At 53.0% G+C, this 27,326-nt stretch overlaps 1 protein-coding gene and 1 non-coding gene across 16 annotated transcripts; both read left to right on the top strand.

Annotated features, from left to right (window-relative positions):
* Positions 1–279: 279 nt before the first annotated feature.
* Dazap1 (DAZ associated protein 1) lies at positions 280–27,326 on the top strand. Of its 15 annotated transcripts, none has more exons than XM_030245259.1 (12): positions 280–493; positions 12,925–12,965; positions 13,366–13,532; positions 13,722–13,787; positions 16,493–16,600; positions 17,151–17,199; positions 19,847–19,929; positions 21,942–22,095; positions 23,148–23,177; positions 23,327–23,467; positions 24,168–24,344; positions 26,457–27,326. In XM_030245259.1, the coding sequence occupies exons 1-12, from the start codon at positions 489–491 to the stop codon at positions 26,627–26,629; spliced, it is 1,194 nt and encodes a 397-aa protein (XP_030101119.1). In that variant the 5' UTR covers positions 280–488; the 3' UTR covers positions 26,630–27,326. The 15 variants fall into 15 exon arrangements, 9 of the variants coding, with proteins under 9 accessions (XP_030101119.1, XP_006514133.1, XP_006514134.1 ...); XM_006514070.4 differs by having other exon boundaries at positions 385–493; positions 16,490–16,600; positions 26,454–27,323; XM_006514071.4 differs by having other exon boundaries at positions 386–493; positions 26,454–27,323.
* On the top strand, positions 17,082–17,150 carry Mir6911 (microRNA 6911). Its single transcript, NR_105876.1, has one exon. It is a non-coding gene; the product is annotated as a microRNA 6911 (primary transcript).

Genomic DNA, 27,326 nt, shown 5'->3' on the forward strand with positions numbered 1-27,326 from the left:
CTACTCGCTGGGGCGGGGCTTTTCTGGGCTAGGGTGGGTCCAGTCATTAGAAGAGGGTTGGCCCTTGCTCTGGGAGGGGGTCCAGCCTGGCACTGGGCTGGGCCTGGGTGGATGGAGCTGAGGGACAGGGTGGAGCGTGCTCACGGTCGGGGCTACTCGCTGGAGCCCAAAGTAAAGTTCTGAGGGGCGGATCTACGGAATGGGATAGGTCCTGCACTGGTGGGCTGGGGAGGAGTCCAATCTTTTGCTATGGATGGGGCCAGAGCTGTGGGTTGGGACAGAATCCAGACTTCTATGAGGAATGCAGGCAGGAGCCATACAGGATGGAGCCTGTATGGTAGGACAGAGTCCAGCCTTCTGCTAGGGGCGGGGCCGGAGCAATGGGGTGGGGTCACCATTCTGCTAAGTATGAGAGACGAAACTAAGGAACGGGGCCAGCCGGCTGAGACCGTGGTGTCCAGCCTTCTGCTACGGATGAGGACAGAGCCATGGGGTAGGTGTTTATGGGATAGGATGAAATCCAAGCGTTCTGCTACTGGCGAAGCCTAGTCTTCTTTCACGGGTGGGGCCCAGCCTGGTAGAGGCAAAACAGGATCCGGGGCCTAGCTTTCCGCTAGAGCTGAGGCTGGCGCCAAGGAGGCGGGGCCTGAGGATAGGGTAATTGTGGAGTCCAGCTGAGTCCATCCTTTTACTATGAATGGGGCGGAGCCTGCGGACCTGGGCGGGGCCAAGTTATCTAGGCAGGAAGTTGGAGCCATGAGGGGTGAAGTGCCTGCGGTGCAAGGAGGGACGTTTAGAGACTACCAGTGGTCCCAGTGCCATGGAGAGTACCATATGCTGGCACGTGCACTGTTGTGGCTTCTGGAGGGGCGGGGCAAGCTCCCTGGCACCACATTTGGAATGAGGCTTGACTTTCTGCATTTGCCTGGCTGGCTCGCAAGGGTACTGGATTTACTGTTTGAAGAGGCTGTGAAACTTCCTGATCTCAGCGTGTCGTCCACGATGCTCCTCTAAGTTGATTCTTTTTTTTTTTTTTTTTTAGGTTTTTCGAGATAGGGTTTCTCTGTGTAGCCCTGGCTGTCCTGGAACTCACGCTGTAGACCAGGCTGGCCTCGAACTCAGAACTCCACCTGCCTCTGCCTCCCCAGTGCCGGGATTAAAGGCGTGCGCCACCAGGCCCGGCCCAAGTTGATTTTTTTATTTCTATTTATCCGTTTATTTAGAGACAGGAGCTCCTGACTGGCCTGGAGCTTGCTATTGAGAACAAGTTGGCCGCGAACTCACAGATTTCTGCCTGATTCTACCTCTGAACTGCTGGGATTTAAAGGCGTATGCCACCATGCCTGGCTGAATGCCTCAAGTTTAGACATTCATTGGCCTGGTGAGGTCCAAGAAGCCGGCCCTCTCTCAGCTGCTCTAATCCATACCTGTCATTCAGCAGCTCTAGCTTACTACTGGGTCACTTGGACATGTTAGGTGTAGCGATCTGATGATTTTTCTAAGAACTGCTGGAAAAGCAGTGACACTCTTAATCCTTAGAAGATGTTACAGCAATAACTGTTGGTGCCCTCATTTTACAGGTGGGGAAAACTGCTAAAAACAGGAGTGGAGACCAGGGCTCCAATTTAGAACCGCAACAGTTAGCACTTTTGGGAGTTTTGGTTTGTTTTTTTATTTATTTTATTTTTTGGTTTGTCGAGACAGGGTTTCTCTTTATAGCTCTGGCTGTCCTGGAGCTCACTTTGTAGACCAGGCTGGCCTCAAACTCAGAAACCCACCTGCCTCTGCCTCCCGAGTGCTGGGATTAAAGGCCTGCGCCACCACGCCCCGCTGTTTTTTATTTTTTAATGTACTTGGTGTCTCATCCCTGTGCACCACCTGAGGCGCAGTCACTGGCATTGTGATTTCCCACTTGGGTCCTGACAATCAAACTTTGGTCTTCTGGAAGAAACAGGTTCTCATGTAGCCCAAGATAGCTTCAAACTCTCACACAGCTAAGGATGACCTCGAATTCCAGATCCTGCCTCCTCCACCTCTCCAGTGCCAGGATCAACAATGTGTACTGCTATGCCCGGTTTCTGCAGCTCATGAAGGGTCTTGGGCATTGTGCCTGCCAGGAGAGCACTTCCCCCACTGAATTCTAGGTCCACTGCGCCACTCCTCTGAGTGGCCTTCTGATGATCTCATGTGGTCTAATTAAAGCAGAAAATGGGTAGCTTTGTCATCTCAGCACTCCAGAGTCAGCGACAGCAAGATCTCTATGAGTTCCAGGACAATTGGGGCTACATAGGAAGACTCTGTCTCCAAACAAAAGCTTTGGACTGTTTTTTATAATCTGAGCTGTTATACCCAGCACAGAAATGAATTGTTGCTTGTTATACTTTGCTGTTATTATATTATGTTCTACTGACATAGAGACTAGGACCCAGGTCACTCTCAAATTCAAAGTCGTCGTCTTCTTCTTCTTCTTCTTCTTCTTCTTCTTCTTCTTCTTCTTCTTCTTCTTCTTCTTCTTCTTCTTCTTCTCCTCCTCCTTCTTCTCCTCCTCCTTCTCCTCCTCCTTTTCCTCCTCCTCCTTCTCTTCTTTTTCTTCTTCTCCTTCTCCTTCTCCTTTTAGACAGGGTTTCTCTGTGTAGTCCTGGCTGTCCTGGAACTCACTCTGTATATTAGCTGTACTTAATTCACAGAGATCAGCCTGTCTCTGCCTCCCAAGTGCTGGGTTTAAAAGTGTGCACCAATACTGCCCTGCTTCAGGCTTTGTTTGTTTGCTTGTATGTATGTTTTGGTTTTTGTTTGAGAAAGTCTTGTGTACCTCAGCTGGCTTCTAGTTCACTATATAGCTGACCAAGGGAGGCTGACCTTGAATTCCCAGTCTTCCTCTCCAACCTGAGCGCTGGGATGACAGGTTTGCACTGCCATGACTGTTTTAAGTAGTCTGGGGATGGAACCCAGCTCTTTAGCCTAGAAAGATGCTCAACAAACTGAGCCATTACATCGTTTTATTCACTTACTTATTATGTTGTTGTTGTTGTTGTTGTTGTTGTTATTATTATTATTATTATTATTATTATTATTGTTTGTTTTGTTTTCTCGAGACAGGGTTTCTCTGTGTAGCCCTGCCTGTCCTGGGACTCACTCTGTAGACCAGGCTGGCCTTGAACTCAGAAATCCACCTGCCTCTGCCTCCCAAATGCTGGGTTTAAAGGTGTGCGCCACCACTGCCCAGCTTTATATACCTTTTTGAGACAGGGAACTGGTTATGAGAGGAAAGGCAGATTATCCAAGTGAGAAGTCAGCTGCAGACAATAGATAGTAGTAAGAGTGTGGCTGTCCATGTTAGTGGTACTAGGGACAATGTTTTTTTGTTTTTACTTTTTCTTAGTAACTATTGAACTTGGTTAATTTTTACTTTGAACCCAATCGAGCCTTAACTGAATGACCTTGGACAGGTGAGTCAGCCTTTGTGACCCAGTGTATCATCTGCGAAAAAGGAAGAGCGGGAGGTGACACAGTTCAGAGCATGAACGTGCAGCCTGCTTTATGCACCGGCCTCTGAGGGGCATCTTAGACTTTTTCCCCTCGCAAGCCCCCACGCAAGACCAAGATTCGCGAGTGGATAAAGGGGAACCCGCGTCTGCGCCTGCGCGCGCCATGAACGCCCGGCGCCGCATGCACGCGTACGCACGCACGTGGCTGTCTCCCTCCGCGCGCCTTCTGAAGGCCAGATAATGCAGAGGACTGCATTTCCCAGAAGGATTAGATTCGACAGGGCGGAAACGCATGTCTCGGTTGTCCGTGTTGCGCAGGCGCAGAGCTCTGCGTCCCTCTCGCAAGCGGGCACGCACGCGCGGCGCGCCCCTGGCCCCGCCCCCGGAGGCCCCGTGCGGGAGCGCGCCCGGGCGTGCGCAGGGCGGAGGCGCGGAGGCGCGGGGACGCGCAGCGACCGTTGGCGCGGAGGGAGGAGGCTCAGCGCCGCCGCCGTTGCGCAGATCCGGGCCGCGGCTGCGGGGAGGGACGAGCGGTGACCTTCCGGAGGAGCGGGGCGCAGCGGGCCGGGACGGGGCGCCATGAACAGCGCGGGCGCCGACGAAATCGGGTGAGGCTGTGGAGCCGGGCCAGGCCCAGAGCGAGGGAGGCCGGGGTGCCGGACCGGCCGGGCCGGGACTTTAGAGGAGAGCCGGGGTGCTGGGGGGTCGCCCCAAAGGCAGCCCATGGGTAACTGAAGGGACCCAAGGTGATAACTCACGAGCCAGAGAAACCCTAAATGAAGGTTCACGGGTCAGGGGCATCCCATAGGATAACTCACCGGACTGAGAGACCCTGAAATGATAAATCAGGGTGTTGAAGACCCTTAAGTGGATCCTTGAAGTCAGGAAGGTAATGTAGGATAATTAGGGGTGCTGAGAGATCTCTCATAGATTCTAAGTACCAGGGAGATTACAAAAATGGACCAGGGTCCTTGTGAACCCTAAGTATTAGAATGGTGAAACTGAGGGATCTCCAAAGAATAGATTATAGAGCAGAGAGACCCCATAGAGTTGCTCTGGGGAGTTGAATTCTAAAAGCTAGATCACAGGTAATGGAAACCCTGTAAAATAGATTAAGGATGCTGAGACACCCTAAAGAATACATAGGTCAAATAAATTAGGTTATGGGTGCCGAGGAACCCCAAAGTATAGATTACAACTCAGAGAGACCGCATGGGATAACGCGGGGATCTGAGAGGTACCCCGAAAGATTAGGGTGCTGGGGTTATCTAGTAAAAGCGCAGGGATGAGGAGATCACAAAGAACAGATCAGGATGTTGGAGCTTCCTAAGTGGAGTTTGGGGTCAAGGAGTCTTCAAATGATAATTTTGGAGGTTGTGGGATTCTCCAGATTTCAGGAATTAAGGTGACCATCAAATCAGGAGACTGAGGGACACTAAAGGATAGTTCAGATGTTAGAGGGACCCTAAGTAGAGCCTGGGTGTCGGGGAGACGCCCCCCTCTGATAAAATTAAAGGAATTTGGGAACACTGAAAAGTTGGTGTCGGGAGACCCCAAAAGATAACTCAAGGTGCTGAGTCCTTCACAGGAGTTAGAAGAGGACCCCAGAGCTGGGCGGTGATGGCGCACGCCTTTAATCCCAGCACTTGGGAAGCAGAGGCAGGTGGATTTCTGAGTTCGAGGCCAGTCTGGTCTACAAAGTGAGTTCCAGGACAGCCAGGGCTACACAGAGAAACCCTGTCTCGAAAAACAAAAAAAGAAGAAGAAGGAGAAGGAGAAGGAAGAGGACTCCAAAAGAGAGCTGGAGGGTTATGTGGATAAGGTGGTTGGGAAGGCCCTATAGAATAAGGGTTTGAAGGACCCTCCCAAAGGCTATATTAAGGTATAGGGGACCCCTGAGGTTGAGCTGTGAGGTCGGGAGATACTAAAGGATAGTTCAGAGGGCTGAGGGAATTCCAAGAGAGACCCTTAGCTCTGTGGGAGACCATAAGCCATAATTGTGGTTAAGGAAATAGGGTAGGGAGACCATACGGGGTAGTTCAGAAGGCTAGGGGGACCTCCAACAGGAGTTACAGAGTCGAGAAGAGCCCAGTGGAGATTTGGGGGAACCCCAAAGGATAGTTAAGGAGCTAGAGAGGCCTGAAAGGCTAATTCAGGGGGCTGGGAGAATACCAGGAGGAGGCGCAGGACTCAGGAATACTCTAAAAGATAATTGGAGACCCTGAGCCAGTGAGGCCTAGAAGGTGCAGGGTCCAAGAGAACTCATTTGTTTGTGTTTGGTTTATTTTTTTATTTTTTATTTTTTTGAGATTTTTTTAAAAAATTATTTTGGTTGTTGCTTGTTCATAAGGTAAATGAGAGGCTGGGGAGACTCAGCTCCGGGGGTCATAGAGGAATCAAGAGACAGCTCCATGAGCTTGGGAGACACCAGTGATGACCAAAGACTAAAGTATAGGGAGGCCCCAAAGGGGACCTTAAGGCCAGAGAGACTCCCCAAAAGGATGCTTCAGTGGGTTAGGGAGACCACAAGGGGTCTGGGAAGCCGGAAAGAGGAACCCAGAAGCCAGGAAGAGCCCCCACCCCTAAAACTGCTCAACAAGCCAGGGTACCCAGAACAGAACAAGAAGTCAGGGTGCTCAGGAGCTGTGAGGGGGAGTTTGAGACCTGGGAGGGCTTAAATAGCAACCTGCTGGTCTAGAGACTCTCATATCAGAGTGGCACCAGAGGGAACGTTTTATAGAGCTATGGAACCTGATCCTGGGGCCTTCGAGTCAGGAAGATCACAAAGGAGATTAAGGACTGGGGGACCCCAAGTGGGGACTTTGTGGCGTCTCTGTGATATCAACCAGGGCTTGAGGGGTGTAAATAAACTTGGAATTCTAAAGGGACCTAGTCTAGGATCCTGGGGTTTGGTGGGACACTTTGGGTCTCCCCAGTAGGCCTTGAATTTCTCTCATCTGCTGCCTTTGTCAGTCTTGTAGCCCAGGGAGCTCAGAGTGGCATCCCGAGTTCCCCCTTGCAGGTTCAGGAACTTGACAGGTTGGTGCACATGGCCAGGCATGTTGGGGTTTCATTTTCCTCCCTACAACTTGTCCCACTTGGGCTGGGAGACAGTGAGGTTCTCACATTGTATTCTGGGGTGTCCTTACTCCTCTCAGCCCTAGTCCCTGCATCACTGCTCCTTAGCAGGTGGCTCTGCCTCCACAGGTAGGAAGTCTGCCTGCTGTCTGGCAGACTTCCTGAGGTGGTGGGTGAGCTACCTAATGCACTCAGTGTTGAGTGTGCCTGGCACTGAGGACTTGGGCCTGGTAGGCAGTGTCTTTGCTCACGGGGTGGGTAAGAGGTGTGCTTCTTGTGGATCTGTCCCAGGATCAGAGCACCTTGCTGAATGGAAAGGCCTGGGACCTGCGCAGTTGGTCTCCTGCATGCTCTTAGGGTCTGGAAGACCACTGTGGGCCTGGGAGAGAGGTCAGAGGTTGCTGACTCCCCATGACAGCATGCACCTCCTGAACATATAATGAAGTGCCAGACCCTACTGCACCCCTGCAGCCTCATGAGCCTGTGCCTAGACTGGACAAGACTGGAGTCTGCTCTGTAGTCCCTAGGAAGTCACCCAGAGGGTGGGTTTTGTGATTTATTTTGGTTGAGACAGGTGTACTGGCTGGTTTTGTGTGTCAACTTGACATAGGCTGGAGTTATCACAGAGAAAGGAGCTTCAGTTGAGGAAATGCCTCCGTGAGATCCAGCTGTGGGGCATTTTCTCAATTAGTGATCAAGGGGGGAGGGCCCCTTGTGGGTGGTACCATCCCTGGGCTGGTAGTCTTGGGTTCTATAAGAAAGCAAGCTGAGCAAGCCAGGGGAAGCAAGCCAGTAACCTTCCATGGCCTCTGCATCAGCTCCTGCTTTCTGACCTGCTTGAGTTCTAGTCATGACTTCCTTTTGTGATGAACAGCAATATGGAAATGTAAGCTGAATAAACCCTTTCCTCCCCAATTTGTTTCATGGTCATGATGTTTGTGCTGGAATAGAAACCCTGACTAAGACAACAGGGTTTCTCTATGTAGTCCTAGGGTGCTTGCTCTGTAGACCACAGGGCCTTGAACGTTTACAAATCTGCCTGCCCAGCCCACCTCTGCCTCCTGAGTTGGTGAATTAAAGGCATGCCCCACTACACCCATCCTTTATTTACAAAGGGAGTTTTGAATTGTTTAATGCTGGGGATGGAGCCTCAAGTTGGAAACCTCTAAGTTTCCAAGTGTAGCGGTTGGTTACTGAGAAAGCTAGTGGCCGTGCCCATCAGTGGAACATCTGAGATCCCTGTCCCTGGGCCTGTTTAGATGCTGGTAATGGGGCCTTCTGCAGTTTCCTCTACAGACTGCTGTCCTGGTTCATTGACCTGGACATTCAGCCAAGGCAGCCACCTGTAGGTGAGTGGCTGGCTGCTGCATCTGGTGGAGCCTCTACCCTCACGTATGGGTGGGCTGGGGTCTTTGGTTATGGCAGGAGTGCCTGTGATGTAAGTGTCCTCTCTCCAGGAGAAGGTAGATGGAAGGTAGCAGAGGGGGCATCTTTGGGGTCACCTCCAACTTGTGCTGGTCTTGTTTGGTTTGTTTTGGAGGGTTTTTTTCCCTAAGACAGCCCTGGTTGGTCAGAAATTTGTTAGGTAAACCAGGGTGGCCTTAGACTCAGAGAAATCTACCTGCCTGTCTCTCCTGAGCTCTGGGATTAAAGGTATGCTCCGCTGTGCTTGAAGCAATTTATGTGTGTATGTATATATGTGTGCATTTTTTTGTTTGTTTGTTTGTTTTTGTTTTGAGACAAAGTTTCCCTGTGTAACCCTGGCTTTTCGGAATTCACTCTGTAGACCAGGCTGGCCTTGAACTCACAGAGATCCTCTTGCTTCTGCCTCTGCAGTGCTGGGGTTAAAGGCATGTGACACCATGCCCAGCCACCATTTCTTTTAAAATTGTGTGTGCGTCTGTGTGTTCATATGCCCATGCATCATGGTGCACATGGAGAGATGAGAGGACAACTTGCAGGAGTTAGTTCTTTTCTTGAACACTGTGCCAAGGGAACTTATTGTTATAAGTTCACTATAGCTGTCTTCAAACGCACCAGAAGAGGGCATCAGATCTCATTATGGGTGGTTGTGAGCCACCATGTGGTTGCTGGGATTTGAACTCAGTACCTTTGGAAGAGTAGTCGGTGCTCTTACCCACTGAGCCATCTCACCAGCCCTGCCAAGCGATTTAAAAAAAAAAAAACAAAACATTTATTTATTTTATGTATGTAAGTACACTGTCACTGTCTTCAGACACAGACACACCAGAAGAGGGCATCAGATCTCATTACAGATGGTTGTGAGCCACCATGTGGTTGCTGGGAATTGAACTCAGGGCCTCTGCAAGACCAGTCAGTCAGTGCTCTTAACTGCTGAGCCATCACGCCAGCTCTGCCAAGAGACCTTGCTGGCCCTCAACCTTCTGGTGCCCCCATCCCTGTGTGTGTGTGTGTGTTTGTGTGTGTTTTGCAGGTTGTCAGGCTTAGTGGCAAGTGCCTTACTGAGGCATCCAGTTGGCCTGGAGGGTTGGAGTTGGAAGGGAGTAGAAGTGGGTACTGCTTCCTGAGTGTGGTTTTCTGCATTCTGGTGTTAAGTCAGCAAATGCAGGAGGTTGGGTGTCTGCTAGAGCTATCACAAGTGGCCTGGTGTCAGGTGTGAGGGCTGTATCTGCGAAGTCTGGACCCTGATATCGGGCTCATGCCCATGTTGAGCAGAGGTTCCTGTGGTCCCCTTGTGTGGCCCAGGCTACTTTGCTCTCCAGTTCCTCCAGTGACATACCTGTAGGACACAGTGGTGGGAAAAGTCCATCTGACTGTGGTCAGTGTCACCTGAAGAATGAAAGGCAGGCACACTAGGTATCCTGGCAGCAAGGTCTTTCTAGGAAGGCCTGGGTTTGTGGCCTAGGGCTCCTCTGCTGACCTGGATGAGGGTCTGCGCAGACTGCTTTATGTGAATGCTGGGCCTGTCAGAGTGGGCTGAGTGCCTTCGCTGCACCGATGCAGTGAAAGGCCTGTGAGAGAAAGGGCCGAGCTTATCCTTCATGTATGTCCCACCTAGAGGCCACCCCTGCTCAGTGTCCCTGCCCTAGGAGCCAGCTGCCTGGCCCTGAGCCCTGGAGCACCTCAAACCCCAGCCAGGCCAGCTGCCGTTGCTCCTTCTAACACAGCTTATTGGAGGATACAGAGGAGGCAGGGAACCTGCTGGGGGCTGTGCACCCATCTGGGAGTGCAGAGTGAAGATAAGTTCCCCTCAGCTCTGGGGGTGCTTCTTTGGTGATTTTTCTGTGTGTATGAGTGTGTGTGTGTATCTTGTTGGCTGTGTGGTGCTGAACGATGGTCCAAGGTTCCCTGTGTTCAGAAGAGCCAGGCGTGAACAGCCGATGGGGTGACTGTTGTCACTTTTCTGCCAGCCATAGCAGGCTGCCTTTACCCAAGGCCTTTGCTCCCTGGCCACAGTCCAGAGGCGGTAGATGTTGTGTTGTAGGTGCCTGCTGTGAGCCTGGCCGTGGGTTTGAGCTGCTCCCCATAGGACTCTTGCAGATCTGTCCCTTTCTAAAGATACTTAAGTCGTAGGGCCTCAGGCTTGAGTGGCATTGGGGAAGAGAGAGGAACAGGACACAGGACTGGAGTCCAGGAGGCCATGGCAGAGCAGAGTAGTCTCTAACACACTACTGTTTCTCTCTAGGGACTGCCATCATAGGAACTGAGGTTGTGGTTTGGTCCATGTGACAAGTCCATGTGCACTGAGGACCAGCTGGGAGGGTGGGAGCATCAGCGGAAGTTAATCACTAGAGATGAGGCCCCTTCAGTCACATCCTCATGTCACTTCTGTCTGTGGGGGTCATGGGCTTCTGTGTCCTCATAGGTGAGTTGTGGAGCCAGCCTAGGGACAGGCAGCAGGGGCCAGGCTTCTCAGGCTCATCCCTGTGCTGTGGGTTCCACCGGGTCCTGCCGGAAGCCTGGGAGGGCTCTTTTCTGGCCTCTGGGGCCTGAAGGGAAGTGATGGCTGTAGGTTCTGGGTTCAGCGGCAGGATGTGGGGTGCAGGTACCCAAACATGGCAAGTTACACATAGGTGAGGAGTCCACCAGTTCCCCCTTGAGGCACCTTGATTGTTGCTGTCACTCAGTCTGTCCTGCAGAGCTAAGTGACCTCTCCAGTCCCTGCATGGCTGGGAGCTGATCCACAGGCCCTCCTAAGGCTCTGGCTCTCATTTCTCTTTTTCACTTGATTGGATACTTTGTTGTCACCTCAGCCATAAAGGAATTGAAATATGCATCCTGGAACCTTCCAGAACCTTGTGACCATGGGCCTGTCTTACCTGCTGGACTCCGCTGAGCCAGGCAGAAAGCCTCTGTGCACCCAGGCCAGAAGCCTCAGCAGGTGGAGTGCAGCCTCAGTAATGTCCCCTCGGGCCCCACTTTGGGCCCCATATCGGGCCAAGCCTGCAGCACTGCAGGGTGTGGATGCAATCTGCTGCCTGAAGCCAGGAAAAGAGATGGGGACCTCAACCCGCCCCTCGTGCCTTCTGCATGTCTGTGTGCTGCTGACATGGCTGCTTTCCCTTTCTTTCTCTCTTTCCTTTTGTGGGCTCCAGTTTCCCATTCTCCCACTGTTTCTGCGTGCTGGGTTTCTCCCATGCGTGTACCACCACACCTAGCATTTGCTCAGTGTCTGTACCTGAAACTGCATCTGGGCCCAGAGCCTGGACCCATCTGACCAGTTCCTCTTCTGTGCCCTGTGGCCTCCTGCTTGGTTAGGAAGCTTTGTGTTAGTGAGGCTGGGCCCTGAGCCACCTGTGCAGTGAGTTGCCTAGGCTGGAGAGTTTGCAAAGATTCAGGAGGCCAGAGGGCTGGCGGCCTTGCAGGACAGGGCACCTCTTCCACAACTGGGAAGGAAGGGAGTTGTGTGGTCACCCATGTTTACCCATGGCTGGCACCTCTACTGTGGGACTTTGTTGTGGGGGTCACTTGGACCACTTGAGGACTCTCGTGTCTTGAAGCTCCTGGCTCACATGTAGGGCCTAGTTACTGCATGCAAGGCAGTAATATGCCTACCTGCACGGGGCCCTCTGGTTTCCAGCCTGCCATGGTATAGTTGGCTGACTGCCTGTGGGTGGCAAAGGGTAGGAGTTCTAGCATTTCCTGTAAAGGGGACAGGATTTATTTATTTATTTAGTTAGTTTGGTTTTCTTTTTTTTTTTTTTTAATAATTTATTTATTGATTATAATTAAGTACACTGTAGCTGTCTTCAGATACCAGAAGAGGGCATCAGATCTCATTACAGATGGTTGTGAGCCACCATGTGGTTGCTGGGATTTGAACTCTGGACCTTAGGAAGAGCAGTCGGGTGCTCTTACCCACTGAGCCATCTCACCAGCCCCTAGTTTGGTTTTCAAGACAGGGTTTCTCTGTGTAGCCCTGAACTCACTCTGTAGACCAGACTGGCCTCAAACTCATGGTATAGTTGGCTGACTGCCTGTGGGTGGCAAAGGGTAGGAGTTCTAGCATTTCCTGTAAAGGGGGCAGGATTTATTTATTTATTTATTTATTTATTTATTTATTTATTTGGTTTTCAAGACAGGGTTTCTCTGTGTAGCCCTGGCTGTCCTAGAACTCACTCTGTAGACCAGACTGGCCTTGAACTCAGAAATTCACCTGCCTTTGCCTCCCAAATGCTGGGATTAAAGGCGTGTGCCACCATGCCCAACTAAGGGGCAGGTTTCTTATATCTGGAGTTTGACGGTGGCTCCAAGGACCCTTCCTGCTCAGAGGTTTGCCCCAAGTATCCTATAAGATTGGCAAGCAGAGCTTCAGTGGCTGCTGGGGTGGGGGCGAGGGGACAGGCTCTCCTGCTGGGCAGGCTCTCTTCATGACCCAGAGCTGGGGAGCAATTGGATGAAGCCTGAGTGCCTCAGGTGACAGAGTTAGTGCTCACTGCTGAGGCCCAAGGGCCATCTGATACAGCTGCTTCTCGAAGCTGGCCTTGGAGATGGTGCTGTATGGATATGGGCCCCAGGCATGACCGGGGCCACTGCTAAGGTTCTGTCACCCAGGGCTCTGTTGTCTAGCAGCTTCATGAGACCTTGTCCTAGACTAGGGGCTTATCTAGTTGGGCTTAGGCTGTTCTCCTCCTGGTGGTTAGGTCTCCGCAGAAGCTGCAGGCAGTGTGTCCTGTCATGGGCAGTTGGCTTTTGTCCTGGCAGCCTGGCTCTGACAGGGCCATCTCTGTGGCAGCAAAGGCATATCTCTTAGCTGCCATAGTATGGAAGCTAGCGATCCTTCACTGAGTTGTGTGTGGCCCCCGGGCTGACTGTGGGCCTGGTGCTGGGGACAACCCTAAGGGGTCAGCTGACTCTGAGCCTCTTTTCCCTACAGGAAGCTCTTTGTGGGCGGCCTGGACTGGAGTACCACTCAAGGTAGGAGCTGTGGTGTCCCAGCCATGAATGGGCTTGGCTCTGGTGCCTGTGGACCTGCCTTGTGTCCCTTGGCAGAGCTTGCTCTAAAGTCAGTGTGCCCTGGTGGTGTCATGCTTTCCAGCCCTGTCCTCCTGTTCCTGGCAGTTAGTTCACCCTTTCTAGCACAAGGCCATCCATCCCCTCATGCCCTGGACCCTCTCCCCAGCAGTTAGCTACCAAGCAGCTTGGGTAAGGCTGCTGGTGTGTGTGTGGGAGTGGGGGAGGTCTGTGTGTGTGCTTGCATACATGGTTGTGTGTGGGTTTGTGTATGTGTGTGTGGGGGGGTCCGTGTGTGTGCTTTTGTGTGTGTGTGCTGAGGCTGTGCTAGGACATGTATGCCTTTGTTCCTGTCTCCGAGCAGAGACTCTACGCAGCTACTTTTCCCAGTATGGTGAGGTTGTGGATTGTGTCATCATGAAAGATAAAACCACCAACCAGTCTAGAGGCTTTGGATTTGTCAAGTTTAAAGACCCCAATTGTGTGGGGACAGTGCTGGCCAGCAGACCACACACCCTAGATGGCCGAAATGTAAGTGACTTCATGGGTCCTCCCATCTTTGCCTACCTGTCTGAATTAGTTGGCTGTAGGGTTCAGGCTATTGTCGGAGGGGTGTATTAAAGGGTAGACTCGTTAGGTGAGAGCCGTGGGGTGTGCTGGGTCTAGTGCCCTTGGCGGGGTAGCTTCCTGCTTATAGCTCTGGCTTCACGTTTCCCATAGATCGACCCGAAGCCGTGCACACCTCGGGGGATGCAGCCAGAGCGAACACGGCCCAAGGAAGGCTGGGTAAGGCTGGGTAAGGCTGGGCTGGGCTGGGCTGGGCTGGGCTGGGCTGGATGCTCTGTTGTGCTAGAGGGTGGTCACCGTTTTCTCCCTCTGCTCACTGACTTAAGGGAAATGGGACTCTGGGATGCTGCAGCCTTTGAAAGCCAAGGACCATCACCTTGGGCTGGGTGCACAGTCTTCCTAGCCCCTTAGCAGCAGGGGCTACCACCTGTCAGCTGCTCTCGTGCTGAGTAGAGCCAGTGTTTCCTGGGGTCATGCACACCCCACTCCACACCTCGGCAGTCCCTGCCTGGCAGCAGGCTATGCCTTCACGTTTATATAGGCCAGCTGTGCAGGCAGAGGTGGCTGCCTGGGAGGAGTCTGTGCTTCTGCTGTAAATGGCAGCCCGCTTGTTTGGTGAGCTGGCCTCAGCCTCTCGAGTGCTGGGATGGTAGCTGTAGGCTGCTGTTCCCCACTCACTTTCCAGATTTATTTGTATTTTTTTACTTGTGGGCATTTTCTTTTTTTGTTTGTTTGTTTGGTTGGTTGGTTGGTTTTGGTTTTGGTTTTGGTTTTTTGAGACAGGGTTTCTCTGTATAGCCCTGGCTGTCCTGGAACTCACTCTGTAGACCAGGCTGGCCTTGAACTTAGAAATCCGCCTGCCTCTGCCTCCCAAGTGCTGGGATTGAAGGTGTGCGCCACCACACCTGGCTTATAGGCATTTTCTTTACCTGTATGTCTATGCACTGCTTGGGTGCCTGATGCCTTGGGAGCTAGAAGAGGTGGTCAGATTCCTCAAATTGAGTTGTACCAGTTGTGAGTCACCATGTGGGTAGGGTACTCAGACTCAAATCCTGCTCCTTATCTGACGAGCCTTGTCTCCAGCCCTTTCCTATTAAGAGATACATTCTCTCACAGGTGTGCTTTGGACGAAGGCCTAGTGAGCTTGTGATGGTCAAGAGCCCCACCCCACCCCCCAAAAAAAGAAAAAAAAGCCGGGCGTGGTGGTGCACGCCTTTAATCCCAGCACTTGAGAGACAGAGGCAGGCGGATTTCTGAGTTCGAGGCCAGCCTGGTCTACAGAGTGAGTTCCAGGACAGCCAGGGCTATACAGAGAAACCCTGTCTCGAAAAACCAAAACAAACAAAAAGAGCCCTACCCCATTTTTCATTTAGGAACATCAGTTCCCAGAGGTTGGAGGCCTAGCACAGCAGTGTGTTTGCTGCCTTAGAGCTGTTCACACAGGCCTTGGCGGGGATGGCAGTGGGAGTGGGGAACTGCTGTCCACACCATGGCACTGGCTGGCTCACTCTGCGACTCTTCAGCGTAGGCCAGACTGCTGAGATGCACTGCACACGTGAGCTCCTGTCTGGGCAAGCGCAGTTACTAGTGGAGTGGTGTGCTCCCCTGCTCTCCAGTCTTACCTGAAGCCCAAGCCAGCCTGGGACTCAGGATCTTCCTGCCTCAATCTCAAGATGCTAAGCCGACAGGCCTGTTCGACCATAACCAGCTCAGAAGTTCAGTCTTGATTGTGCTGTCCTCACCAGGGACAGGGTTAGAGCCATGGGCGGGAGCAGCAGTAGAGGCGGGGCAAGGTCCTCCATGATTGCTCAATTGCCAAAGCATTGTCAGGTCCCCTGTGTCCCCAGGTTGCCACACACAGCTGGTATTCATGAGACTGCCTTTTTTTTTTAGATTTATTTATTTATTATATGTAAGTACACTGTAGCTGTCTTCAGACACTCCAGAAGAGGGAGTCAGATCTCATTACGGATGGTTGTGAGCCACCATGTGGTTGCTGAGATTTGAACTCTGAACCTTCGGAAGAACAGTCGGGTGCTCTTACCCACTGAGCTATCTCACCAGCCCTTTTTTTTTTTTTTTAAACCTTGCCAAAATCCCCATCCACACTGGGAATGTAGGTCATTGGTGTGCCCTTCCTAGGATGTGGAAGGCCCCAGTTTTGTCCCAAGCACTAAAAAATGAAAAGTAAGGTCCTGTCTTCACATTGCAGATTGTTTTGTTTGTTTTTTAGGCAGAGTATTCTGTAGTCCTGGCTGTCCTGGAACTTACTGTGTACGCCAGGCTGGCCTAGAACTCAGAGATTCCTGCTTTAGACGCTGTAGGCTTGTTGTTGTTACTGTCCCTAACTGGCTTTTTAAATTCGGTTTATGTTTGGTGTCTGTGGACATGAATGTCATAGTATGCATGTAGATGGCAGAGGGCAACTTAGAGTTGGTTCCGCTGCTGGGATGTGTACTGCAGAGCCAGTACCTGTAGCCACTGAGCCGTCCTTCCAGCCCAGGAGTGCAGGCTTTCTGTTGGCTTGAGACTGGCTGGCTCTTAGTGACCTCTGCAGCAGTCCTGAGTGGTAAGCACAGGCCCACAGGTACCGCCCTGACCACAGACCTTCCATTCCTGTGGTCCAAGGCAACGTGCAGTGCCCGAGGAAGGCTGCAGGCCCGGCCTCCTGGAGTCCCCAGAGCAGCCATGCAGTTTCAGGACATGGTCTGGTTTCAGCTGACTCAGAAGCCTTATGAGCTGGAGTAGCAGTGGGTGGGGATGGGGGGTGGGGGCAGGTGGATCTGGAGTTGAAGGTCAGCCTGGGCTACATGGTGAGACCATCTCAGAAAGCAGTACAAAGCCACAGAAAAGGGTTGTGTGGTAGCCAGCCTGTGGGGGGTGATCCCTCAGAAGTCACTGACCCCTTTCCTTCTTGACAGCAGAAAGGACCCAGGAGCGACAGCAGCAAATCCAACAAGATCTTTGTCGGGGGCATTCCCCACAACTGCGGGGAGACGGAGCTCAGGGAGTACTTCAAGAAGTTTGGAGTGGTGAGCTCTGCGGGCTGTCATGGCCGCCCTGTCTCCTGCTTCTCCACATCAGTGTTGCCTGGGGTTTTAAGGAGGGGGGGTCAGTGGACAGTGAGGCGCTTCCCATGCCTAGGAGGCATGCACGCTACGCTGCCTTATGGTGGCCAGGGCCTCTGAGCCCTGTGCCACCTGGACACCTGGGTTTATGCCCACAGAGGATTCCGCTATAGGAGAGCAGCTGGCCTGGTGCTGAGGTGTGTGCACTGTCTCACCTGGTGCCTTCCAGAGCGTGGAACCCTTTGCTCCATGTGGGGATTTGAGTAGCTAGGTGGGGCAGACAAGATAAGACGGGCTTAAACTGCTAGGTAGTGCACTGGGCAGCATCCTCATGACCCTGGGTAGTGTGTGTCCATCAGACTTCATCCCACCTGGGGCATGCAGCCCCCACAGTTGCTGGTCTGCCTTAGCAAAGTTCTCCCTTAGCTGGTCCCTGGGGACCTTATGGAGTGGGCTGAGTGGGTCTGTGGCATCTACCCCCACAAAGCCTGCCTCAATCACACTCTGTCCACAGGTCACAGAGGTGGTTATGATCTATGATGCGGAGAAGCAGCGGCCTCGAGGTAAGGGCTAAGCCTGTTCATCCTGACCCATGTCCTCCCCTCAGATGGCAAACTATCTCACCCTAGACAGGCCATGGTCAGATGCTGCACAGCCACTTCCACTGGGCCACATACTTGACACAGTCTCTGACCTCCACTCACATCACATGCTCTGCTCCTCTCCCATCAGGACATTCTGACCCCTTCACATGAAGATGAACACAGCTTTTTGTCTGTAAAGGTCCTCCAAAGCACAGGTGCCTTGCCTCATCCAGCTGTCCCAGTCTGCCATGCTGACTGCCCCAGCCTCATTCCACCCACCGCCCTAGCTGCCCACGCCCATGCTGACCGTCCCAGGAGCGGCGGGAGACAGCTGTGCTCTCCGGCCCTTTTCCTGGCTGTTGGTTACCCTCATTTTTGGTTCAGCATCCTTTTTGGACCACAGTGCTCCACGCCACAGTCCCTCACCTCACACAACCCTCCCTTCACACCCTGCGTCCCTCAACACACACAACCTTCATGCACGTGTCCCTGTCACCGATGGCCACTCAGGTCTCGTGGTGCGCCACCACTCAGGAGCATAGTTTGCCATTTGAGCCTCCTCACTCGTCCAGGGCGCACTGCTCACTCGTGTGCTTAGCTGTTAAGTCTTAGTCTTAATTTACGGTAGACATACATGCTTAATGACGTACGTAGTGTCATAGAATACGGTACCGTTAAGTAAGCTGTCTTCTCTCTTCTGTGATTGTCTGTGATTAACGATGTCTCTCTAGATCTCTCTCCAGGTGCTAAGTTAAGTCACACAGGTACAGGCCCGCCCGCAGTCAGAGGACGGAGCGGCTTTGCTCCCGTGGGGTGTAAACGAAGTTTCAGTGTGTTTGTCCCGCTGCTGCCTCTGACACAGCGTTGTAGACAGCCTGCCCCGGCTCCTCCCCCACGACCCACGGCCTCTTGCACTGTGCCTGGACCCAGCCAGCCCGGTGGCTTCAGACACTCCCGCCGTTTGAGAGAATGTCAACTTTTCACATGTCTTCATCACTATGTTGTGTTCCAAATGCTGCCTCTGACTTTGCGAAGCCTCGGTGTGCGGGACTCTGAGGGCAGCTCCTAGGTGCTCCCGCCCACGGCTGGCACAGCTGCCGCCGCCCTCCTGCCACCCGGCCTAGCCAGGCCCAGCTAGTGTTGTTGACCTGTGCTGAAGGGGCAGCAGGAGCTGGGCCAAGAGCTTTGGGGCTGGCGTGTGGGCCTGTGTCCTCTGGGGGCTTGGAAGTGTCCCATCGGGTGGCAGATAGCAGGGGTTGGGTCAGCAGGGCCCCCCTACAGCACCTCCTGTCTTCTTGGCTTCGCTGACTCCTCGAGGGTCTTGGTGGGTCTCAGTGTTCCCTCTCCTTCCTGCTTCATGTCTGCTGACTTCAATAGCAGGCCATCTTGTCCCCTGCCTCTTGGTCCCCAAGCACCCTCTCTCCAGTCTTCTTTACTCTCTGTCCTTTGTCCCTCCAGCTCTGCTAGAGTTCACCTCCAGCAGTCAGCATTGCATCTGGCCTCTCTCCTGCCCTGACAGCATCTGCATAGGACAGCAGGAGCCTCGGCCCTCCTGTGTTCTCCCATCTCACCTCTGGCTCCTCAGCTGCCTTCTCTTCCTTCCTGTCCCCATCTCTCTCCTGCCCAGGTCCTTTTAGGGTTACTTTTCTGGTTCAGCCCCCAATACCCCATCTCATCAGCTTGTGGTCCTATCCTTAGGCCACTTCTTCCCAGCTTCCCTGTCGCAGTGCACAGGGACCCTTGTCACACATCCTTCTGTTCACTATAAAATTAGTTCTCTTGGACCCCTTCTGGGCCCTTCTGTCTAGAGCCTCCCTCACCCTTTGTCCCTTGAGGTCTCTGGGCCCGAGCGCTGCTGCAGGATGTTAGTGCTCAATTCGGCCTCGGTGGAGACCAGAGACTCTGTCCCTCCTGCCCCTAGTCGGGTGGCCGCGCTTGCTTGCCCCAGACCAACCAAACTTCGTTTATACTGCCACTTTCTTGTGTTTGGGAAATGCTAAATTTTTTTTCCTTTGAGATTTTCTTTTTTTCTTTTTTCTTTTTTTTTTTTTTACTTTTTTTTCTTTTTCTTTTTTCTTTTTTTTTCTTTTCTTTTCTTTTTTTTTGATGACACCATGCCTCTTGCTGTTGCTGCTGACAGCAGAATTTGACCTGCTGGAACCCGTTGTGGCCTGTATCTTTGTGTATTACTGTATTTACCTATATTGTCTGTGCATAGAGGAGTAGGACTGTTAGACATAGGACTCCGCGGGCTTAGCCAACAGTGTTGGGTAAGCCTGGCGAGGCGCAATAGGAACTGCACTCGGTACCGCCTAGAACAGCGGGGGCTGCTGTCAGCACTAGCTGCGAAGCGAATTGCAAACCCCAGGGGAGAAGCTGGGTTTCAGAAAAGCCAGAGCACCCACACACACCCCCATCTACCAGGCACCCCTCTTCCCCATGGCTGTACTCAGCCTGGAGAAGGGTGAATGTCACCTACTGTCCCCATCCTGCTCTGGGCCATAGCCCCTCTGTACACGGGCTTTGTCTGAGACCCAGCTCAACCCTGTGGCGCCCTGATACTGTTCATCATCCTGTTTTGTGTCACACGCCCTGCTACCTTGATTCACTCTTCGTCGTTGGCTAGGTTTTGGATTTATTACTTTCGAGGACGAACAATCAGTGGACCAGGCTGTCAACATGCATTTTCACGACATCATGGGCAAAAAAGTGTGTAGTTGTAGTTTTATTTTACCTTAAGACCAAGCCAAGCCTTAGGCAACGAGGGGCTTCACTGGGAAGTGGGCACTCCCTGCAGGACATCCATGGGGTGCTGCCCCTGGACAAGGGTATGGGGTAGAGGGTAGGGCCCTGGGAGGTGGGGGCTTTCAGTGAGACCCTAGTGTTGCCTCAGGCTTGGTTTCCATGACCACTCCTTCAGATGTGGCCCAGCCCCTTGTGTAACAGTGACCTTAATGTGATGAGCAGGAGCCTCCACGAGCCTGAGGTCCAGCTCCAAACCGAGAGCACTGAAACATCCTGAAGGATTGGTTTTCTGTCGGGTCACTTACTGTGAAACTCCGGGACCAGCCACATGCTCTGATAGCACTTAACCACGTGCAGTCAAGTGACCTTTGGTGTTCCGTCTTCATACTGTGTTGCTGCCAGAGTGGGCAGGGCAGGCCCAGGGCTCCCGAGATTCCAGGGCTCAGCTCTCTGTAGCCGCATGCTCAGGGTTCCCATCAGACCTTCTGAAGTCCACTTTAGCCTCCATAGCATGCATGACTGCCCCAGCTGTGTCAGGCCTTAGCCCTGAGACTAGATCCACCCGCCACTCCTGTGGCTGCCTGGCTGTGCTGGGCCCAAGTACAGAGTGACAAGGAAATCTTAGGCTCTAGGACCATGCAGTGGCCCAGGCTCTGGGCTTCCGGGTCTCTTCCTCCCAGACAGACCCCAATAAAGTGGGGTAGCCTTGTTCTGACACGTCCTGCAGCCTCAATTTAAACCAGCATGCAGACTAGAGAGCACGGCAGCTGGCCAGCAGCCAGAGAGTGCTGTGTATAGTGTGAGGGTCCCTATCCTCAGGTCCTCTCCCCTAGAGAGCCCAACCTGCCGTTGCTGACCTTCACTGGACACTGCAGCGTCTGAGGGACCAAGTGTCCAGAGCTGGGCCTGCATGATGATTAACCCAGACTGAGAAGGCACGGCCCAAGTTCCTCTAGTCTTGGGTACACGTTGCTCTATCAGCAGGACAGAGTCCCCAGGGGCTTCAGGGGCTCATTAACTCAGAGCTGTGTCCCTGCTTTCACATTGCCCTAGCTTACAGCATCTGCTTCCGAAGTTGCCACCATCAGACCGCTCTTGGGCACTGGCGGGTTGGGGGTGGGGCTGTGCTTCTGCTGGCAAAACACTAAGCACTCAGGCAGAGTGCTCAGTTCCTGCCCGAAGGCGCTACTGGAGCTGGTGTTCTGGGCTTAACCCTGGGGACACAGGCAGCCTGGGCAGGGACTGCTGAGTAGTCAGTGAGCCCTCAAGAGAATGAGGTCACACCTTGGCCTAAGTAGGCCATGCACTCCAGCTTCTGTTAGGGCCCCTGTCTGCTGTCCCCTGTCCCCTTGCTGGGCCAGGGCTGGGCTGCTGCCAAACACAGTATGAAGGTTGCTTACTGATCCCAATGTCCATTTTATTGCATGTTTGTTGACTTTTTTGTTAGCTGTATCGTAAGGCTCTTACATCCATTCCCTCTGACATGCCTTTGAGTTAACTGAGATTCTTTAAGCATTAGCATTAGCCTGGGGAAGGTAAGTCTTTATCTTCCACTAGACATTTTAAATAATTGAGTCAAAGCCAGCGTGTTTCTCAGGTATGCAGGGGGCGGGAGGTGGCTGGGCTCTTTGGGTGCAAGGAGACTGCCTTATCTGTAAGCAGGGTACCCCTCGGTGCCCCCCTCGGCTGTCTCCCCAGGGCTCTTGGCCTCCTGCTGCTACTTGCAGTGGAGGTGGGGGGGCACAGGGCGTCTTCCAGATGTGTCTGTTGTACCTGAGAAACATTTTTTTTATAAAAAGAAATTAAAGAGCAAACATTTTTTTTTTTTAAGACAGAAACTTACTGGCCTAAGTAAGCTTATCTTAAGTACTCACTGTAAGTCATAAGGCGTTAAGTGTAGTCGTAAGTCACCAAGGGTGTCTGAAGGGCAGGGGTGCCACCTTGGCTTCTCCCTAAAGTGCACTCGGTTTGTTTAGGTGGAGGTTAAACGGGCTGAACCACGGGACAGCAAGAATCAAGCTCCAGGACAGCCAGGAGCCAGCCAGTGGGGCAGCCGCGTGGCGCCCAGTGCAGCCAACGGCTGGGCAGGCCAGCCCCCGCCCACGTGGCAACAAGGATATGGCCCACAAGGTAAGGCACAGGTGTGGTGGTTTCCCTGCTAACACATCCTGGAGGTGGCGACTGCCTCTCTGTTCTCCAGTGGTGGGGCAGGTCCCGCCACAGGCACGGCTGCCTAGGAGCCTGACTGCAGGAGGCATGAGGTGTGGTTCTTGAGTTACCCTCTGTGGTATCACTTTGGCTATGTGTGTCACCTCCTGTGCCCAGTCCCTGACTGGCAACAGTAAACACAGAAGCTTGACAGTGGCTGCCTAGGAGGCCCCAATCTGCAGGTGACCCCTCCTATTTCAAGAATTCCCTCTTTGACCTAAATAGAGCATGAGTGTTTGTTTCCCTCAGTTCTGGGCATGAGCTCAGTTCCCAGGTTGCAGTGATGTTTACTGCTGACAGACACCACAGCCTCAGGGCAAGTTCCTTCTTTCCCTTCCTTCACAGTGGAGACAGGTCCACTGTGTTGCACAGGCTAGCCTTGGACTTTGCAGATGTCCTACCTCAGTCTCAGAGGGCTAGGATGGCAGACCTCCATCACCCCAACACCAAGCCACTGTACAAGGCATCTATCTCCTTGGCCAACGTGTGTTCTCACTCTCCTGCAGGCCCTGCAGGTGGCTGCATCTGCTCTGCTGCAAATTGTGTGCAGCCTCCCAGTTCTGGCCTGCACGGTGCCTGTGGGTGATGGGAATGGGAGCGGGCTTCATCCAAGAGACTCGAGCTGCCTGTAGCTGGTCTTGCCTTGGCAAGGATTGGATCTCTGTGTCTGGGTGCTGAACAGGAAGGGACCCTGTTTATGACACAGTGACACAGCCCCTTGTCGGGTTTTCCTTCTTGCTCTGGGAAGAGCTGCTTAAGGGAGTGTGTAAGACTCATGGTGTGAGGGCGCAGGCCATCTTGGTGCAGCAGAGCCGGGTCCTGTTGCTTGGGTTCTCCTCTTTATGAGGTTGGGACTCCAGCTGTGGACAGACCTTCCTTCCTTAGACCTATTGAGAAACTTGTGCATACAACCAGGAGACCAAGGAAAGTCACTGACAGACTAACTGGCCCCTTCTCTTTTGTTCTCTGTCTAGGAATGTGGGTGCCAGCAGGACAGGCCATTGGTGAGTCATGTGGAAAGGGGTCATTTGTACACCCCAGGCCTATTGCTGTGAGCACTGGGTTACTGGTGTTGGGAGGAGACCATGGATGTGATCTGGGTCTAGGCTGTGCCAGAGGGATTACTCCAACCTTTCCAATTCTTGTGTTGCAGGTGGCTATGGCCCACCCCCTGCGGGCAGAGGAGCCCCGCCCCCGCCCCCACCCTTCACCTCCTACATTGTATCCACACCGCCTGGAGGCTTCCCCCCACCACAGGGCTTCCCACAGGGCTATGGCGCCCCACCACAGTTCAGTGAGTGCTACCCTCTCGGAACAGACCCAGCATATCAACTGCCATCCATCCAAGGCTGGCTAAGAGTTCGTGGGAGGTTCTTGGATTATTGGGCTGTGCTTCGTGTAGGCTTAAGTCAGTGGTGTCTACAGATTGTGCAGTTAGGTTATGGTAGAACTCTAGGAAGGAGCTGACCCAGGATCCCCGCCCCACCCCCACCCCACCCCCTGCCCCAATATTTCTAGTAGGCACATACTGATAAGACTTGCACCTCATCCACACTGCCCAAGGCACAATAGTGGCCTAGGTCTAGTTCACCTGGCCTAGTTTGCCTGGTTCTAGCAGACACAGCCAGCCTTTCTGAGTAGTCTGATGCTGTGTTCAGTGGTGGCTTCTTTCTTCAGATGCTGGCGTGGAGGCCAGGGCCTCTTGTAGCTAGACAGACATTCAGTAAGTAGGTGTATCCTGGCCCTGTAGTGGCTAGCAGTGGCTTCCAGAGTTCTCACCTAGAATTCCTTGCTATGTACATTACTGTTTGGTGCTCTGGTCTGCTTCTGTCCTGAGCAGCTTGTCTGAGCTGTCTCCTCGGGATAATGGCCCTGGGCGGAGTCCCAGCCTGCGCAGTGTCTGGTAGGATGTGCTAGGTGGACACTGGCCCCTATACTCAGTCGGTTCTGCGACTGGCACCAACTCTTCATACCCTGCTCTCCTATCCCTACAGGTTTTGGCTACGGTCCTCCTCCCCCACCCCCTGATCAGTTTGCCCCTCCAGGGGTCCCTCCTCCACCTGCCACCCCAGGGGCTGCCCCGCTGGCCTTCCCACCACCTCCGTCTCAGGCTGCCCCAGACATGAGCAAACCCCCAACAGCCCAGCCGGACTTCCCCTATGGTCAATATGGTAAGTGGCTGTGGCCATCTGCTTGCTCCCAGGACGGGCAGGAGCAGGAGAGGCTACCACATAGGATTCTGGGATGCTGGATCCCAATCTAGTGCCCCTGTGGGAATGTGGGCTCCCAGGGATCCTGTTGAGTCCTTGGGCATGGTTACTCTAGGCTCTACCTTGTCTGGGGAAGTCCCTATCCAAGCAGTCTGTGTGTGTGTGTGTGTGTGTGTGTGTGTGTGTGTGTGTGTGTGTGTGTGAGAGAGAGAGAGAGAGAGAGAGAGAGAGAGAGAGGGAGGGAGGGAGGGAGGGAGGACGAGAGAGCGAGAGAGCGCGAGCGCGCTGCTTGGGAGGTTGTATCTGCTCTTGTCCCTTTGGAGCCCAGTGGTTGGGGGGGGGGGGCCCTAGGTCAGGGGAGTGGCCAGGCTCTGCAGTGGCAGCTTCTGTGGCCCGGGACCTTGTCATGGTTGATTTATGCTGTCGTGGAAGGTTGCTTTCTCCTCTGCCTCTGCCATTGCTGCAGGAACTCTCTCCTCACTGTGCATAGTAGTGAGCTTCTGCCCTATGTTTGAATCGTCATTCTCACACATGCTAGGCATGTGTCCTTCAGAGTGACATCCTCAGCCTTAATTTAAAAAAAAAGCTTTTCCTTTCTAGTCCGTGTGTACATGCATGTGCCCTGGCCCATGGGGAAGTCAGACCGGACCCTGGGAATTTGTTCTGTCCTGTCCGCATGTTTGGGAATGGAGCTCACAGTCCTGTTTGGTAGCAAACACATAACCAAGTCCTGCCAGCCCTTCCCTCCTCCTTTCTTGTTCTTTGTTAAGCACAGGTGGCCTTGAATTCAAAACTAGTTCCCCCTGCCTCAGTGGGCTTTGGTGACTTCTGTGTTCCACCACATCTAGGTTTGTTTTTGTTGCTGTGTTTTGTTGGTTTGGTTAGGCTTCTTTTTTGAAACAGGGTCTCAGCCATGTAGCCCAGGTTGGCCTTGAACTCACAGAAATCAGTCTACCTCTGCCTCCCAGGAGCGGAATTGAAAGTGTGTACCTCCACGCCTGGCTCCTGTTTGGTTTTGTTTAGAATGAAATTTTCTTTTTAAAAATGATTTTAGGCCGGGCCGTGGTGGTGCATGCCTTTAATCCTAGCACTTGGGAGGCAGAGGCAGGCGGATTCTGAGTTCGAGGACAGCCAGGACTACACAGAGAAACCCTGTCTGGAAAAACCAAAAAAAAAAAAAAAAAAAAAAAGAAATTATTTCATGTGTACTTAGGTGAGTCCATGTGTAACCCATGCATGCAAGAGCCATCTGAAGCCAGAGGAAGGCATCAGCTCCCCTGAGAAGTGTAGTTACGTTACACCAGGGGTGAGCTGCCTGGGTCCTCTGAAAGCAGCCACTTCTCTGTGTGGATTGAGTTTTCATGGCGTTTTCAGATGAGAGTACAGTGTGCTGGGGTTGTGCTCACATAGGCCCGTCACCTGAAGTTGATTTTGGGGCACCTCTGAGTGCTGCTGTCTGTGGCCATGTCTGCATGCCTGGTGCAGTAGCACTCTGAGCTGCTCATCCTCAGGGCCTTGCTCTCTCTGGATCTGGACACCCACCCAAAAACCGCAAGCCCCAGCCAGTGGGGCCTGCATCCATGCGTGCGTCTGCCCGGGCTGGGGAGGCCTCCCAGGGTTGTATTGCCTACTGGCTGGGCAGGCAGGAAATGGTGTCATCTGCCCTTCCCAAAGCTTCACCCCTGACAGAATTGGCAGCAATTGTTCAGGAACACTGGGCACAGCTGAGAGAGTTGTTGGGAAGTTAGGCTGAACCCCAAAACCATTCTGTCCTATTCTGCCTGCCACAGCTCAGGCAGTGACTTCACGATGGGACAGAGCATCCTGGACCTCCCCAGTTCTGGTGCTGTGTGTGTGTGTGTGTGTGTGTGTGTATATGTGTGTGTGTGTGTGTGTGTGTGTGTGTGTGTGTGTGTGTGTGTGTGATGCATCAGGGTAGGGTGACAGACAGGCCAACAGGGCCACCGTGCTACCCACAGACCCGAAGCCTGAACAGCAGCCCCTCTCCTTGGCAGAACCATGGGGTGGGCCACTGTCCCATGACCCTGAACTAAGCAGCTTTTCTCCCAGCAGGTTACGGGCAGGACTTGAGTGGCTTCGGCCAGGGCTTCTCGGACCCCAGCCAGCAGCCGCCCTCCTATGGGGGCCCCTCTGTACCAGGTTCGGGGGGTCCCCCCGCTGGCGGCAGTGGCTTCGGACGCGGGCAGAACCACAACGTGCAGGGCTTCCATCCCTACCGGCGCTAGCCAGGGGCATGGCGGCGGGGCAGGCAGGATTCGGGACTGGTGAACTTGTGACAATCACACTCGGGACAAAATAAATGACCACTCGACCTGGGGGGAGGGGCAGCGGAGGCCGCATCTGGACTGAGGTTTTAAATATATTTCTTTTCTCTGACCCATCAGCACAATAAAAACACGTCACTGGTTCAACAACAGGGTTTAAAAAACGCCTTCAGCTTTAATTCAGAATTTCAGGTTTCTTTTTCTTCTTCCTTTTTTTTCCTTTTTTTGAGATTATTTTCTTGAGCCTTTTGTTTTATGGTATATTGTAAACTTTTATGTTAAAGAAAAAATATACATTTACAAATTGTGAGATTTTTAAGAGAAATTTTCTACAATGTATACTGGCTTATTTTTTAATTTAAAGCAGGGTTCGGGTGTGGGAAGCGGGAGCCCTGGCTCCCGCCGGCGCGGGCTGGGGTGCGGGCAGAGACTACTGCGTGCATTTGGTTTTTTGTTCATTCCTTGCTTTGAGCGGCTTGTGTGGCTGCAGGTGCAACAGGGCCCCTGGCACAGGTGGCAGTGCTGAAGTCTCGGGTGGCCTGGGCCCCACCCACACAGGTGTGGCAGGCAAGGCCTTGCTGGAGGCCCCTCAGTAGGGCTCAGGTTCCCATTGACCAGTTTGACCCGGTTTGAATAAAACAGCGTGTTTGGATCAGAA

The sequence above is a fragment of the Mus musculus genome, chromosome 10, assembly GCF_000001635.26.
Source record: "Mus musculus strain C57BL/6J chromosome 10, GRCm38.p6 C57BL/6J".
NCBI lineage: Eukaryota > Metazoa > Chordata > Mammalia > Rodentia > Muridae > Mus > Mus musculus.